Here is a 13,557-nt window from a genome sequence, read left to right as displayed (position 1 = left end):
AAACATGCAGCTGCAGCAGGTGGTAAAGAAGGCAAACGGTACGTTGTCCTTCATTGTGAGAGGTTTTGAGTACAGGGTTAGACAGGGCCTTGGTGAGGCTACACCCAGAATACTGTGTGCAGTTTTGGTCTCCTTTTCTGAGGAAGGATGCTCTTGCTCTCGAGGGAGTTCAGCGAGGGTTTACCAGGCTAGTTCCAGGGATGGCAGGACTGGCATATGGGGAGAGATTGAACAGGTTAGGATTGTTTTCCATAGAGTTCAGATAAACGAGGAGGGATCGCATAGACACATAAAATTCTGATAAGACTGGACAGGGTAGATGCAGGGAAGATGTTCCCGATGGTGAGTGTGTCCAGAGCCAGCGGTCACAGTCTGAGGGTTCGGGGTAGGCCATTTAGGATGGAGGTGCGGAGACATTTCTTCACCCATATAGTGTTGAGGATGTGGGATTCATTACCACAGGAAGGAGTTGGTGGCAAAACATTGAATGTGTTCAAGAGGCGACCAGATACAGCACGTGGGGTGAATGGGGTTAAAGGTGATGGGGAGAAAGTAGGATAAAGTTCTTGAGTTGGATGATCAGCCAGGATCACGATGAATGGTGGAGCAGGCTCGAAGGGCTGAATATTTCTGGAATCCGACACGTTCACCCAGCAACAGAGCAAGATCCCACCACACACTGCCTTCCACACTCTGAGGCTTCCACACCCAACCGCAATACAGCAGAGAAACAAATGAGATCCCATCACTGGCTGACTTCCCAAATCTCAAACATTTTGCAAATGAAACGAAAGGCCAAAAGCAGTGTCAAGACAAAAAGTTGCAACTATTGTGCGCACCTTCCTTTTTGGGATTCACCATTACAACTGCTGTGTTCTCGGTTTGATTCTGAAATAGGAATGAAGATTTTATTGCTCCTGTCAAAACTCTTAAAATGAACACAAATTCCTGACATTAAAAGACAAAAAGGGGATGGCTCTGTAAGTGTCAGTGAAAGTTTTACATCAGGCATGAAACCAAAGAGGAGGAAGTCATGAAACCCAATGAGGAGTCATAGTTTTAAGCTGGTTGGTGGAAAGTATAGAGGGGATGTCAGAGGCGGGTTCTTTACGCAGAGAATTGTGAGAGCATGGAATGCGTTGCCAGCAGCACTTGTGGAAGCAAGGTCATTGGGGTCATTTAAGAGACTGCTGGACATGCATATGGTCACAGAAATTTGAGGGTGCATACATGAGGATCAATGATCGGCACAACATTGTGGGCTGAAGGGCCTGTTCTGTGCTGTACTGTTCTATGTTCTATGACTCCACGTGCTCAGACACAGTACTACAATAACAACACGTCGTCCTTATTAAAGCTTACCGGTTCCTTGGAGATTTCATATGTTGGACACAAAAAATGGTTTTCCTTCTGGGCAATCTTGCACCAGAGTGCCTAATATCAGAATGGGGTCTTGCACATTTAAGACAGGTGGGGAAACATTTATTCTCTCAGATGGTCGTGAATCCATGGAATTCTTTACAGCAGAGAGTTGTCACATCTTGGTCATTAAGTGTATTCAACGGTGAGTTCGACAGATTTTTATTCAGTGAAGGTATCACGGGTTATGAGGAAAGGCAAGAAAGTGCAGTTCAGGATTATCATATCAGACACAATATCAGTAAATGGTGGAGCAGGCTGAATCGTTTGGATGGTTCCTTTCTACTTCTAAAGTTTATGGTCTTAATACGAGACTGTTAGGCTGAGCTGAGTGAAATTTGCCAAGTTAACATGTATGGATGCCCTCTGGGCTCTGAACCAATGTGAGACGTGCAAAGGACAGCACGCAAAGGAGAGTCATAGTGGGTGATCGATCCAGAGTGATGATATATCAGGGTAAAGAGTGAAAACCAGCCTTCAGAATCCCAAGATAGTAGGAACTGCCGATGCTGGGAATCTGAGATAACAAGGTGCAGAGTTGGATGAACACAACAGGCCAAACAGCATCAGGCGAGCAGGAAAGCTAATGTTTCCATTCTGGAACCTGAAGCATCAGCTTTCCTGCCCTCAGAACCTACATTGGGCCTGGCTGCATTAGACCTACGGTCAGCTCTCACAAACCATCACTTGCCCTGACGTCCCCACAATGGATTGTTTTCATCCATTTGCACTTCAGACAATTGCATCTGGCTTTGCTGATATGAACCTGTGATATGCAGTGAAGTGATTCTAACTAGTCCGTGGCATAATTCTGTTTCTAAAGATTCGTCAGTATTTTGTATTTATTGATGTAAATGTTAAACATTAAAAGGCCATGCCAGTGAAGGCACTGAATCCTCATCACTAGACGACCAGAGTAGAGCTCTGTTCATATCACCATGGACACTGTTTGATTTGGCATTACAACCTCCCATTCTTCTGCACATGATAGCCTCGGCTCTGTATCGGATTTGTCACAATGTCTTCGTGTATGATGCACAGGCTATTCCGTAACCTATTGCATTGCAGTTTCCAATGAATGACTTTGCAGTTTAGTGGTTCACCGAGTGCTCTTGAGTTGCATTCTTACTGGGGAGTGAGAGAATTTTCATCACATTCTGCAAGCAACATCCGAAGGAGGTCTTTAAAGTCGTTTGAAATTACTTCTCATTAAATAGTATTAACACCACCACGTCATTTCCTCACCCAGCCAGAAATGCATTTGAAACACCACATTTCTGTTTGTCCTATCAGGTACTTGAGAACGATCTTTCTGAAGGACGGAAAGCAGCTGATGTGAGCAATGTTCCAGTTCGGCAGAATAAACTGCAGAGTTACGGGGAAACAATTGGGGAGTAATATGGACAGCGGAGGGGTCGATTTTTTTTCTTTCTTTGCTGTAACCAGACAATGGTTTTGAAGTATAAATTAGGGCAATCTAAGCTAGATGTGTGAAATATTTGCTTTCTGGGGGTTGTTCTCTCCTGAAGTCGCTATCACTCGTGGGTCAATGTGTCTGTGTGTTTCTCTCTGTGAGTGAGAATGAGGTGCAGTCTCCTGAGTGGGCGTGGACACGGTTTTACCATCTCAGGCTTCAGTCCCATTTTTTGTGTCGCTTGAGATTAAACCATCACAGGGAAAATATGTTTGAGATGAACGCTTAAAACATCAGAGCACACAGGGCTACAGGCTAAGTGCTGGAAACTGGGATGTCAGGCCTCTTTCCATTCTGTACAAACTCAGTAACTCGATTATTTTGAAGGAGAAGCTTATCTTCAGTGAACAAGAAAAGGCCAAAAGCTGTGTCAGTAAGAACATAAGCATGTTTTTCCACTGTCATTCCTGGTGATCTAGTACTTGTGGCTTAGCGCTCTCATTGCTGTGGCCCGGGCTCAGTTTCCGGTCAGGGAATCAGGGTTTATTGTTCTTGACAGGAACAAAATCAAACACAGAGCAGTCTCTGATGGGAATCCTTTCAGTTTCTCATGTCACTTAATGTGCCTGAGAACATCAGAGTCAATGTCCCAGCCTCTTAAAGAAGGGGAAGCTTCGTCTGCTGTCTCTGCTGATTGGAAAAAAAAACACCTTGATTCTCCTCTAATTGCGCTTCCCAAAGAGTCACAAAGCAGAGACTGGTTTCATTCCTATTCCTGGGAAATGCAGTGATTGGGTCAATGGGTGTGGGAAATTGAACTGATGCTTGGGTGATGGCTTCAGCTTCCCCTCCTCTAATGGTCACATTTTCTGATGTGAGACACAGAGAGGATTCTCCTTCCTGCAGGTAGGAATTCAAAACGAATCTCAATTTCCAGGGTAATGAGGAAGATTAATTTGGGAGTGTAAAGGACTTGTGAATGACACAAGTTAAGTAGGAGTCAAACTTACAATCACCTGATTCATAGTCAGACGTTATCCATTGTGACTCTGGGCCCATTTAAGCACAATGCTTACATGTGGCAGGGTTGTGGCGCTGACAGGGGCATGAGCAGTAATAGTCTGATGGGCACAAGATGAACAAACAACAAAAATAATCACGGTCATTGATTCAGTTCAATGCTTGCGCTGAGTGAACCGGTGAATTTTACCGGCAAAGAAAATGCATTTATCGTCAGGAGGCTGCTATAGTGTCTCCTCTTTTCCTGCTGGATTCATCATGAAGTTCCGTTCCACTGTTCCACAAGCACGTCTGCTTCACCTTTTCTTCTCTTCTCATCCCTTAATACCCAGTTTGGCAGGAATAACGAGGTGAGACGGGATAATCTGCAGATTTAGCGGGGAATTTTGTGGCAATGGCACAGACAGAACGAGCTGATCGCCCTCATTCTCTGCTGTCACCATTCAGTTTACACCAACAGGAAATACATCACTATAATCCTATCATTGTGGTGGACTTTTTGTTTGCCTGGCAGATTCAGAATTTTATTTAGAATTCTAAAGATTCACAATCTTTTAAAAGATGAAATGTCCTGTCATTTCGTCCTAAGTGACAGACACAATAACTAGGGAATGTGAGCGCTGTTCTGAACACTCCAGCCAGGAGGAAAAAGCCTTCCAGCACGTCCGCTCTCAAATTATCTTCAAATTCCTGACTTTGCACAGAGCAGGAATAGGAAATGAGCGATATTGGGAGAAGGAGAGACTGAGAATGTGAAAGGGGATGAAGTGGATACACAGAGAGAAAAACAGGAGACAGAAATTGAGGTAGACACTGAAATAATCACTTTCCATTCGATATGGCTGCTAATTGACACAAGGAAAAGAAAAAGGAACAATTTAAGCAGAGACTTTCATCACTGATGGGAACGGAAGCAGCGTCAGGGCTGATGAAATCCCTTTAGAGCTGTAAACTTGACAGTTGTCAGCTGATGATAGCGAGCAATTTTGATTAATACGCTGATTTGACAGACAAAGCCGATAATTTCCCCGGCATTATAATACAGAAATGCGTAACTAACCTGGTTCTGAAGAACAGTCACAGGACCTGATACGGTAACTCTCTTTCTCTCCACAGATGCTGCCAGACCTGCTGAGCTTCCATATTAACTCCTTTTTTGTGTCATATTTCCACAGCTCTTTGTTTTATTTTAATCTGAATAACGTATAGAACTATACAGTTCACGTTCCATCCCCTGAAGGACCAGTTAGAAGTGCTGTCACCACGATAAAATAACACAACCAAGAGTCTATTCCCTGACAAGGAATCAAAGCTGGGCTGGGGAGGGGAGAGGGCCAAATCTTAGCCACTAGAAAACCTGTGAAAGGGATAGAATGTGTGGTACATTTTCACATTGACACTGTTTTGCATTTTCATTCATGACTATTTTCACTGCAGATCAGTTTGTCCATCCTCGAATTTGTACAGCATGGAAGACGACCATTCGGCCCATTGTGTCAGTGCAGATTATCAAACCTCCATCTAATCTATTCCCAGTTTTTAGCATTTGGCCCATAGCCTTGCGTGTTGACGTTTCGAGGGCAAATGGCAATGACCTTATCCCTGGAACCTCAAATGACCACAAATGGGACTGAAGTTTGAGGCTGTAAAACTGTGTTAATACCCGCTTGGGGAACTCCTCGTGATTTCCATCCACAGACGGAGATACCAGACACATCTCCGAGAATAACAGAGGTCTCAGGATTGTACCCGTTCCGTGCGCCTCACATCTGCTCTCTGTCCCCACACACAAGTTGATCTACCAAAGGCAGCTTTAGTTGGATCACAAGCGAATTCTTCAGGCAACGACAAGCGTTACTGTGAGCTGGGACATGAAATGGACATTTGGGCTGAAATAGACCCACAAGCTGCTTATGTTCAAATTTCAATTTCGACGGTTCACTGTCCCAATCACTGCAGCTCCTGGGAATCAGACAGGACAGCGCCCGGCAGGCAACCCTCAAAGACAACTGACATAAAGTGTTACGAGAGAGAATGGGCAAACCCCTCTGATAATTAAACTAAAACACAAGCCCCCACCTCTTATGACAGGACTAGGGGTTCTTGTCTAATAATTACCCCCTAAACATCCAGAGAAGCTCGCCCTTCCCCATGTAATCGAATGAAAAGGTGTTTAATAGAAGAAAAAATCCTTGATCTCCACTTCACCAGTAATAAAGAAAATTTATTTACTTAGAAAACAATAAATAAATTAACAAAATTACAAACAAACCAACAATTCACCCTTCCAATGCTAACTACTCCCCAAATGGTTTATTTTTTTTCTGGAATGCTTTTTAAGTGAAAACAAGCCCCACTAATCTTTACTCAATTCATATGAAGCAATAAACTATAAAATAATCTCTCCAAATTAGCAGACTGTCTTCTGGAATATTCTGTTGTCTCCGCTCTCTTCGCAGCTTTTCTTCCATTATTTCTGCTGTCAGGAATGTTTTACCTCGATAATCTCTTCAGTGAGGACTTTGAGCTAAAAGGCTGTGGTACTTTTGATGAATATGATGTGCTTTCTCTGGGAGCTGAATGGTGCCAACTCTGGCAGATGACAGTCGACTTTTTCCGATTGTCCAAATGCACTCGCCTTCTCTACCCATTATGACATCATCACATTCTTACCATGTGATTGGTTTCAGGTTGTAAACACCATCAGATTCAAATCCAATTGTCTTCCTGTATCGAGGGGCCTCGTTTACATTAATTGGCCAAATGCAAACAAGACGCATGTTTTGCCTGAGACCTGTGAGGATTTTGGTACATTTGCTTCACCTTTTGAGGTTCCCTGTCCTGGCAAATTCAGCTGCTCCTCACAGACAGACTTTTGTTTAAGTTTCTGAGTACAGACAAAGCATAAATCTCAAAGGGACCATACATTTTAGCTTTCTGCCTTCCACTTCACAATTACTGTATCCAAATTCATAGCATAAGGCAAATTATAAACACTTTCATGTCACATCTTTCTGTTTCAGTCCCTGCCTCACTTCCAGCTCCCAGCTCAATGAGCTGCTTGAAACAAATGCAGGCGGATCATGAAGCCAATCTTGACCTGGAAGGCAGGGCCAGGGATTGTCAGACAGGACATTGAGAAGCAGTGAGTTTGGGTAAAGATACACCAGTATCACATTTTCCAGATTCTCCCAGATACTGATTCCAGGAATATGCACAGTGACCGTTACCCCCAGTCTCAATAAATAATGTGCTTCAAAGGCAGGAGTGTATTTTGCAAACACAGTCCTGTCACTTCACAAACTGACATCTCAAGGACTTCAAGGTCTGCAGCAGTGGAACTGAAGATCCTGAGTATTCTCGGCTCATTCCCCAGCACTTCGCTCACAGCATCAAATGTATATCTAAGTGTGTCTCAACTCCAATGTGGTTCCACTCCGACAGGCATTGAGTTGCATATTCTCACCATTGACGACATGGGTGAAATGCTTTGTTCCCCACCCCTCCTGTGATTGCTGTTGCAAACAGGGAGGCGGGTAGCAAACTCCCTTCTGATTTGGCTTCAGGGCTCAACCACAGTCGGCAGGATTTGAAACTGCCCAGGGACAGCCCAATGGGTTTCAAACTCCATCTCCTTAACCACTTGGCAATGACCGCAGCAGGGCACTACCCACTCACTCATCTCTCCAAGCGGAGCTGAGGAAGCCTGACTCATTACTGGGTTTATTTGAATCCAACAGTTCACATATTTCCAAAGGGTTAAATTCAGTGCATGGTGGGACTGGTTGTTTCATCCAAATAGTTGGAACACACATTCATTTAAAAATAATGGCATAAATTGCTAGAAAACCTCAGCAGATTTGGCAGCATCTGTGGGCAGAGAATCAGAATTAACGTTTCAGTACTTCTTCAAAACTGTGTTCCCCCACAGGTACTGCCAAACCTGTTCAGTTTCTTCAGCAGTTTCTGTTTTTTTTTGTTTCAGATACCCGGCATCTGTAGGTCTTTATATTAGGCAGTATAACAACATCAAAATGCCTTTGTGGTTACACATTGGATAAGATTTCCATTTGGGGAGCATTTTCCTGACAGCATCAAAAACACTGAACTGAATCGCAAAACCAGAACTGGTAGAATGAGAACAGCGCCTCCTCCTGCCTTTGTGGCCTCGAAACAACAACTTCACACTTACGAGCTGCAAGCACTGAACACTCACACCACAGAAGCTAGCAAGCTGCTGATTTGCATGATCCCTTAAAGCAGGCTTTTATTTAATTGCTCTGAACAAAAGACCAAGGGAGGAACCCCTTCAGGTCGCTTCACAGAGGCTACAGGCTTTCCCTCTGAAGGCATGGACTGCTCTTAGACCCTGTCCAGTGCTCTCTTTTTCCCTTTAAGGTCAGAGTATTCCATAGGTCCTGATTGGATGACAAATTCCCATCCCTGATGAACGAGTGAATTAGTTGATGATTTAATGACAAGATAGTAGCTTCTATGGTCACTATTCCCCTGTGCCAGCCCTGTAAATTACCAGATCATTTGCCTGGATTTCACAAGCTGCCTTTCATTTTTCTGTGTCATCTTATGCTCCTGTTCTTTTATTTCTGGTCAATTCCACATTGTTTTGGAATTTGAGGATGTGCAGTCAAAAGACAGGATCTGACAGAATTGCTTCACTTTAATGTATGCGCAATATCATCAGATTTTGAATGTGGAGATAGATGAGCCATTCACAGTGAAGAGAAACTGTGCACAGATTCCGTGTGTGGTCAAGACTTCAGGTGGGCAACTTACTTTTTTTGAAACTGAAGCAATGCCACACCAACACGAAACTATGGATCTGTGGGTTCTGTGGGAGGAGTTACAATTACCCATCCAAACTGCAAACACATCGGCACAATAACACCAGGAAGGAACTGTTCACCTGCTTTGTGTGTGAGAAGGCATTCACAGCGGTTTCACATTGGAAAGGGGCTGTTTCCCTGCTGTGGGTGTGGCAAGGAATTCATTCAGCCATCCCACCTGCTGACACACCAATGGGTCCACACTGGGGCGAGACCATTCACCTCCTCCGAGTGTGGGAAGGATTTGTCCCTGTCATCCAGCCTGTTGAAACACCAACAGGTTCGCTCTGAAGAGAGACCCTTTAAATGTGCACAATGTGGCAAATGCTATGAAAGTTCAAATGGACTGATGTGCCAGCCACGTGATCACAATGAAGAGAGACTGTTCAGGTGCTCTCACATTGGGCTTGGGTTCAGGGCATCATCAACCCTCACTGTACATTGATAAATACACATTAGGGAGCGGCCATCCACCTGCTCTGAATGTGGGAAAACAAAAATCCCCCAGTCTTTTAGCTTAATGAAACACGAGCTGGCTTTCAAGTAACTGCAGTAATTGTTTTTTTGTTTGTTTGTTCATGGGTACAAGGTATCAAGAGCTCAGCAAGCACTTATCATCCATTCCAACTGCCTAGAGGATGGCTAAGAATCAAGCTCGTTTATGTGGTATGGATTCACATGTAGGTCAGGCCAGGTCAGAATTAACAATGGTTCCCAGACCCAATGGCACTGAGTTGATTTTCTGGTCTCTTACCCTGTTCCTGAAATGATAATGAATAAAGTATTACAATTGATTTAAAAGTGAAAAACCAGAATGGGTTTTATTTTGATTGAGCATGACCTGCAGTTTTCTCTGTTGTTATTGACAATCTCATTGTTCTCGCACCAAAAACTGTACAGAGCATTTTATAGAAAAGAGAAAATGGTCAGCTGCATCTGGTCACGTGAAGTGTTACTGGACCCAAAAGGTTAACTCTGGTTTCTATGCATAGATTTTTACAGGCCTGCTGAATTTCTTCAGCAATTTCTGCTTTTATTTCTGATTCCCCTGCATCTGCAGTTTTTTTTAGGTTTTTCAATATTATTGTGTGAATATTGAATGTACCTCGTCTGTTTCAGAGGAGCCTCATTGAGAGGCCTGGTGGGTTTTGGAAATTGAAAGTCGGGCAACAGATCAGGCACTGATCTCATTGAATGACAGAACAGGCATGAGGGGCTGAATGGTCTTCTCTTGTTCCAATAAAACTTGTCCATCTTCAGCTTGTGGCATTATTTCCCCTCACTACTCACTTCACATCCATTTATATTACACTGCATGCTATTATTGGCTGAACAAATCTCCTGTGTTTGAATTAAATCTGTTAATATTCAGGGCTGTGTCTCCTGCTGCCTGGGTTTAAGTCTCATAAGAGAATGTTGTCTCTTGTTATTGTGTGAACTGTTACAACAGGCGGATCCTGGAGTCTCACTCCCCTGTGATCCACAAAACAGGTTTATTTATTTTCCTCTTCCTCATTCATTTTGACTCTTGAATTTCTCAGTTTCAGCCCCCTCTCCTTTTGAGCTCTTGAACAACCCCGTGAGGGCAAATTAGGGACAGCTGAAAGTAATGCAGGGAACTGGGAAGTGGTCAGAAGCATACGGAGAGTTCGCATCTAAGGAAGTTCTCATTTCTGACAGAGCTTCTCCATGAACCAGTGAGTAATGAGGTGTCTGAGAGTGTGGGGGAGACAGGTTCAATTGGAAATTCGTGAAGACACTCAGTCGGCATCATCTCCATCTGATTGTTAACTCACATAGACAGACAGAAAGAGAGATGCACATTAGAAAATGCCTTGGGGCAACGAAAAATCCTTCGGATTCAGTTAACAGAAACTGAAAGGACTGCAGAAACTGTATATTAGAAATTACCAGAAAAGGTCAACAGGTCTGATATTGTCTGTGGAGAGAAATCAGAGTTTTGGGTTGAGTCACTCTTCTTCATAGCTGATTTTCTTTTCCTTTAAGGTCCAATGATTGGATTGCACAGGGTCAAAACTTCCCGTTTGTATCAGCTTAATTTGCAGCCTCCTGTTTTCTTGAATTTTAAGCTGTTCAGTCTTTCTTGGCGATTACAACCAGTGTTCCTGTAAGATTTGTGACTGAACCTTTATTTTCCTGACCCTTGAGTGATATCAGCAGCAGAAACAGTTCCTAATCTGCAAGGGATTTGGTTGGAAAGCTCATTCTTAAGAGTTAAAGGGTTTTTAAAGAGTTCTTCCCCATATGAACGGGTCTATATTGAATTAGAAGTTTAGAGCTCCTAAAGCTTTTCCCACAGTCAGAGCATTTAAAAAGCCTCTTGTCAGTGTGAACCCACTGGTGTGACACGAGGCTGGGTGACTGAGCAAATCCCTTCCCACACATTTAGCAGGTGAATGGTCTCTCCCTGGAGTGACTGTGACGGTGAGCTTCCAGCTGGCCTGGGTATCTGTATGCCTTCGCACAATCCACACATTTCCATGGTTATTCCATGATGCTGATCTCCTGGCATCTCTCCAGATTGGATGACCTGTTGAATCCTTGTACATAAACACAATGTGTGCACAGTTTCTCTGCTCTGTGGATTTTTATTTCCCAGAATGATAACTGGATGATGTTGTATAATTTCTGCAGTTAGCTCACTGGAACATTCAGAATCAGGTGTATCAGTGTGCGGGTGTTGGCGCTTTCCCACTCACACTGATGTTTGAAATCTTTTCCCACAGACATACCACATAAACATGTTCCCTTCTGGTCCTGATAAACTGATTAACTCTGTTATTCCAGCTTCAATGTATTTCTTTCTATTAATATTACAAATATCATCACTGTCTGGACAAAGTAAAATTTCAGAATAAACAAATTCAATTCCTGCGGGACAGTCTTCCTTTATTGCACCCACCCCAAAACATAAGACCACACTAAAAGATGTGAAAATCAGTACTAAAAGCAAAAGCAATATTCCTGAATAAATCAGGTTGTTGTTCCCGGTGTCTATGTGGCATTGTATACCCTGAGGTACCAACCTGTGATGGGAAGTACCCAGCCCAGTGGTGGGCTCCACAAGCTTCCTGTCCAGAGAGAGGTCACAAAAGAGAGATGGTACCCTTTGGGGTTAGTAGGAACTGCCAATGCTGGGGTCTGAGATAACAAGGTGTGGGATAACAGGGTGTGGGATAACAAGGTGTGGGATAACAGGGTGTGGGACAACAGGGTGTGGGATAACAGGGTGTGGGATAACAAGGTGTGGGATAACAGGGTGTGGGATAACAGGGTGTGGGGTAACAAGGTGTGGGATAACAGGGTGTGGGATAACAGGGTGTGGGGTAACAGGGTGTGGGATAACAAGGTGTGGGATAACAGGGTGTGGGATAACAGGGTGTGGGGTAACAGGGTGTGGGATAACAAGTTGTGGAGCTGGATGAATACAGCATCGGAAGAGCAGGAAAGCTGGTATTCCGGGTCTGGACACTTCATCAGAAATGAGGGAGCGGAAAGGCGTTGATAGAAGGTGGACAGTGGTGCAAGTAGATGGTGAGAAGACGGACATGTCATGGAGGCGGGGATGGAGCCAGTAAAGGTAAATGTAGCTCGGAAGTGGGGATGGGGGTTGGTCAGTGAGGAGGGAGGGGCGGGTAAGTGGGAGGGAAGAAGGACAGGGCAAGGAGGAGAGGATGAAGCTAATAGAGGTGGGACAGGGACAGGGATGGACTGGAAGGGAGCGAGGGACAGTGACAGGAAGCAATGTACAGGGACAGGCTGGGAGGGAGTGAGAGGGAGCCAGGGACAGGAACAGGGAGCAAGCGACAGAGAGGGGGACGGGGACAGTGAGAGAGGGAGCGAGGGAAAAGGACAGGGATGGAGGGATAGGAAGGGTGTGAGGGACAGGGAAATGGAGGGAGGGATAGGGAGGGACTGAGGGACAGGGACGAGGATGGACAAGGAGGGGGAGGGACAGGGAGAGATCAAAGGACAGGGAGGGAGGGATAGTTAGAGTGTGAGGGACAGGGAGTGAGGGACTGTGAGGGAGGGAGGGACACAGACAAGGACAGGCAGCGAGGGATAGGAACAGGGAGGGGGACAGGAAGGGAACAAGGGACAGAAGGCGGGAGAGGGACAGGGAGGGAGCGAGGGAATAACAAAGAGGGAACGAGGGAGAGAGAGCAAGGGAGCGACAGAGAGGGAGCAAGAGAACAAGGGGCGGGTAGGGACGGAGGAATGGGAGGCAGTGGGGAGGGATAGGGAGGGAGGGAGGGATGCCACGAGGGACAGGGAGGGAGGGCTAGGGAGGGGTGAGGGAAGGATGGGGAACGAGGGAACAAGGGTCAAGGAGAGAGAGCGAGGGAAGGGGAGGGAGCAAGGGATGTAGATGGAGTGAGAGAGCAAGTGAGGGATGGGGTGGCAGCAAGGCATTAGGGCCACAAGAGAGCCACTGGGAGGGACCGAAGGAGCAAGAGATGGGGAAGGAGTGAGTGAAGGAGCGTGGGATGGGGAGGGAGCTAGTGAACGAGTGTGGGACATGGACGGAGCAAAGGACAGGCGTGAACAAGGGAGGGAGCGACAGGAAAGGAGGGACAGGAAGGTAGCAAGGCAGCAAGGCCCAGGTAGGGAGGGATGGATGGATGGGGAGGCAGAGGGCGAGGGATGAGGAGAGAGGGAGGGAGGCCACAAGGGATGGGGAGGGAAGGACAGGAACAAGGGATGGGAGGGGAATCGAGGGAGGGGAGAGATGGATGGGGAGGGTGCGAGGGAGCGAGGTACGGGGAAAGGATGGAGTGAGGGAGCGATGGTGAGGGAGCACGGGGTAGGGAGGGAGAGACTTGAAGTGAGGAAGCAAGG

General features: G+C 45.4%; 1 protein-coding gene across 1 annotated transcript in view; it reads left to right on the top strand.

Moving 5' to 3' along the window:
• Positions 1–6,509, top strand: part of LOC132210203 (uncharacterized) — a 77,355-nt gene extending 70,846 nt beyond the window's left edge. The window contains exon 5 of the mRNA XM_059649628.1: positions 6,313–6,509. Coding sequence (XP_059505611.1) covers positions 6,313–6,509 — 197 coding nt within the window. The remainder of the gene's footprint in view (positions 1–6,312) is intronic.
• Positions 6,510–13,557: the final 7,048 nt, after the last annotated feature.

Source organism: Stegostoma tigrinum, chromosome 11 (genome assembly GCF_030684315.1).
Source record: "Stegostoma tigrinum isolate sSteTig4 chromosome 11, sSteTig4.hap1, whole genome shotgun sequence".
Taxonomy (NCBI): domain Eukaryota; kingdom Metazoa; phylum Chordata; class Chondrichthyes; order Orectolobiformes; family Stegostomatidae; genus Stegostoma; species Stegostoma tigrinum.
This window is presented reverse-complemented; position numbering and strand designations above follow the sequence as displayed.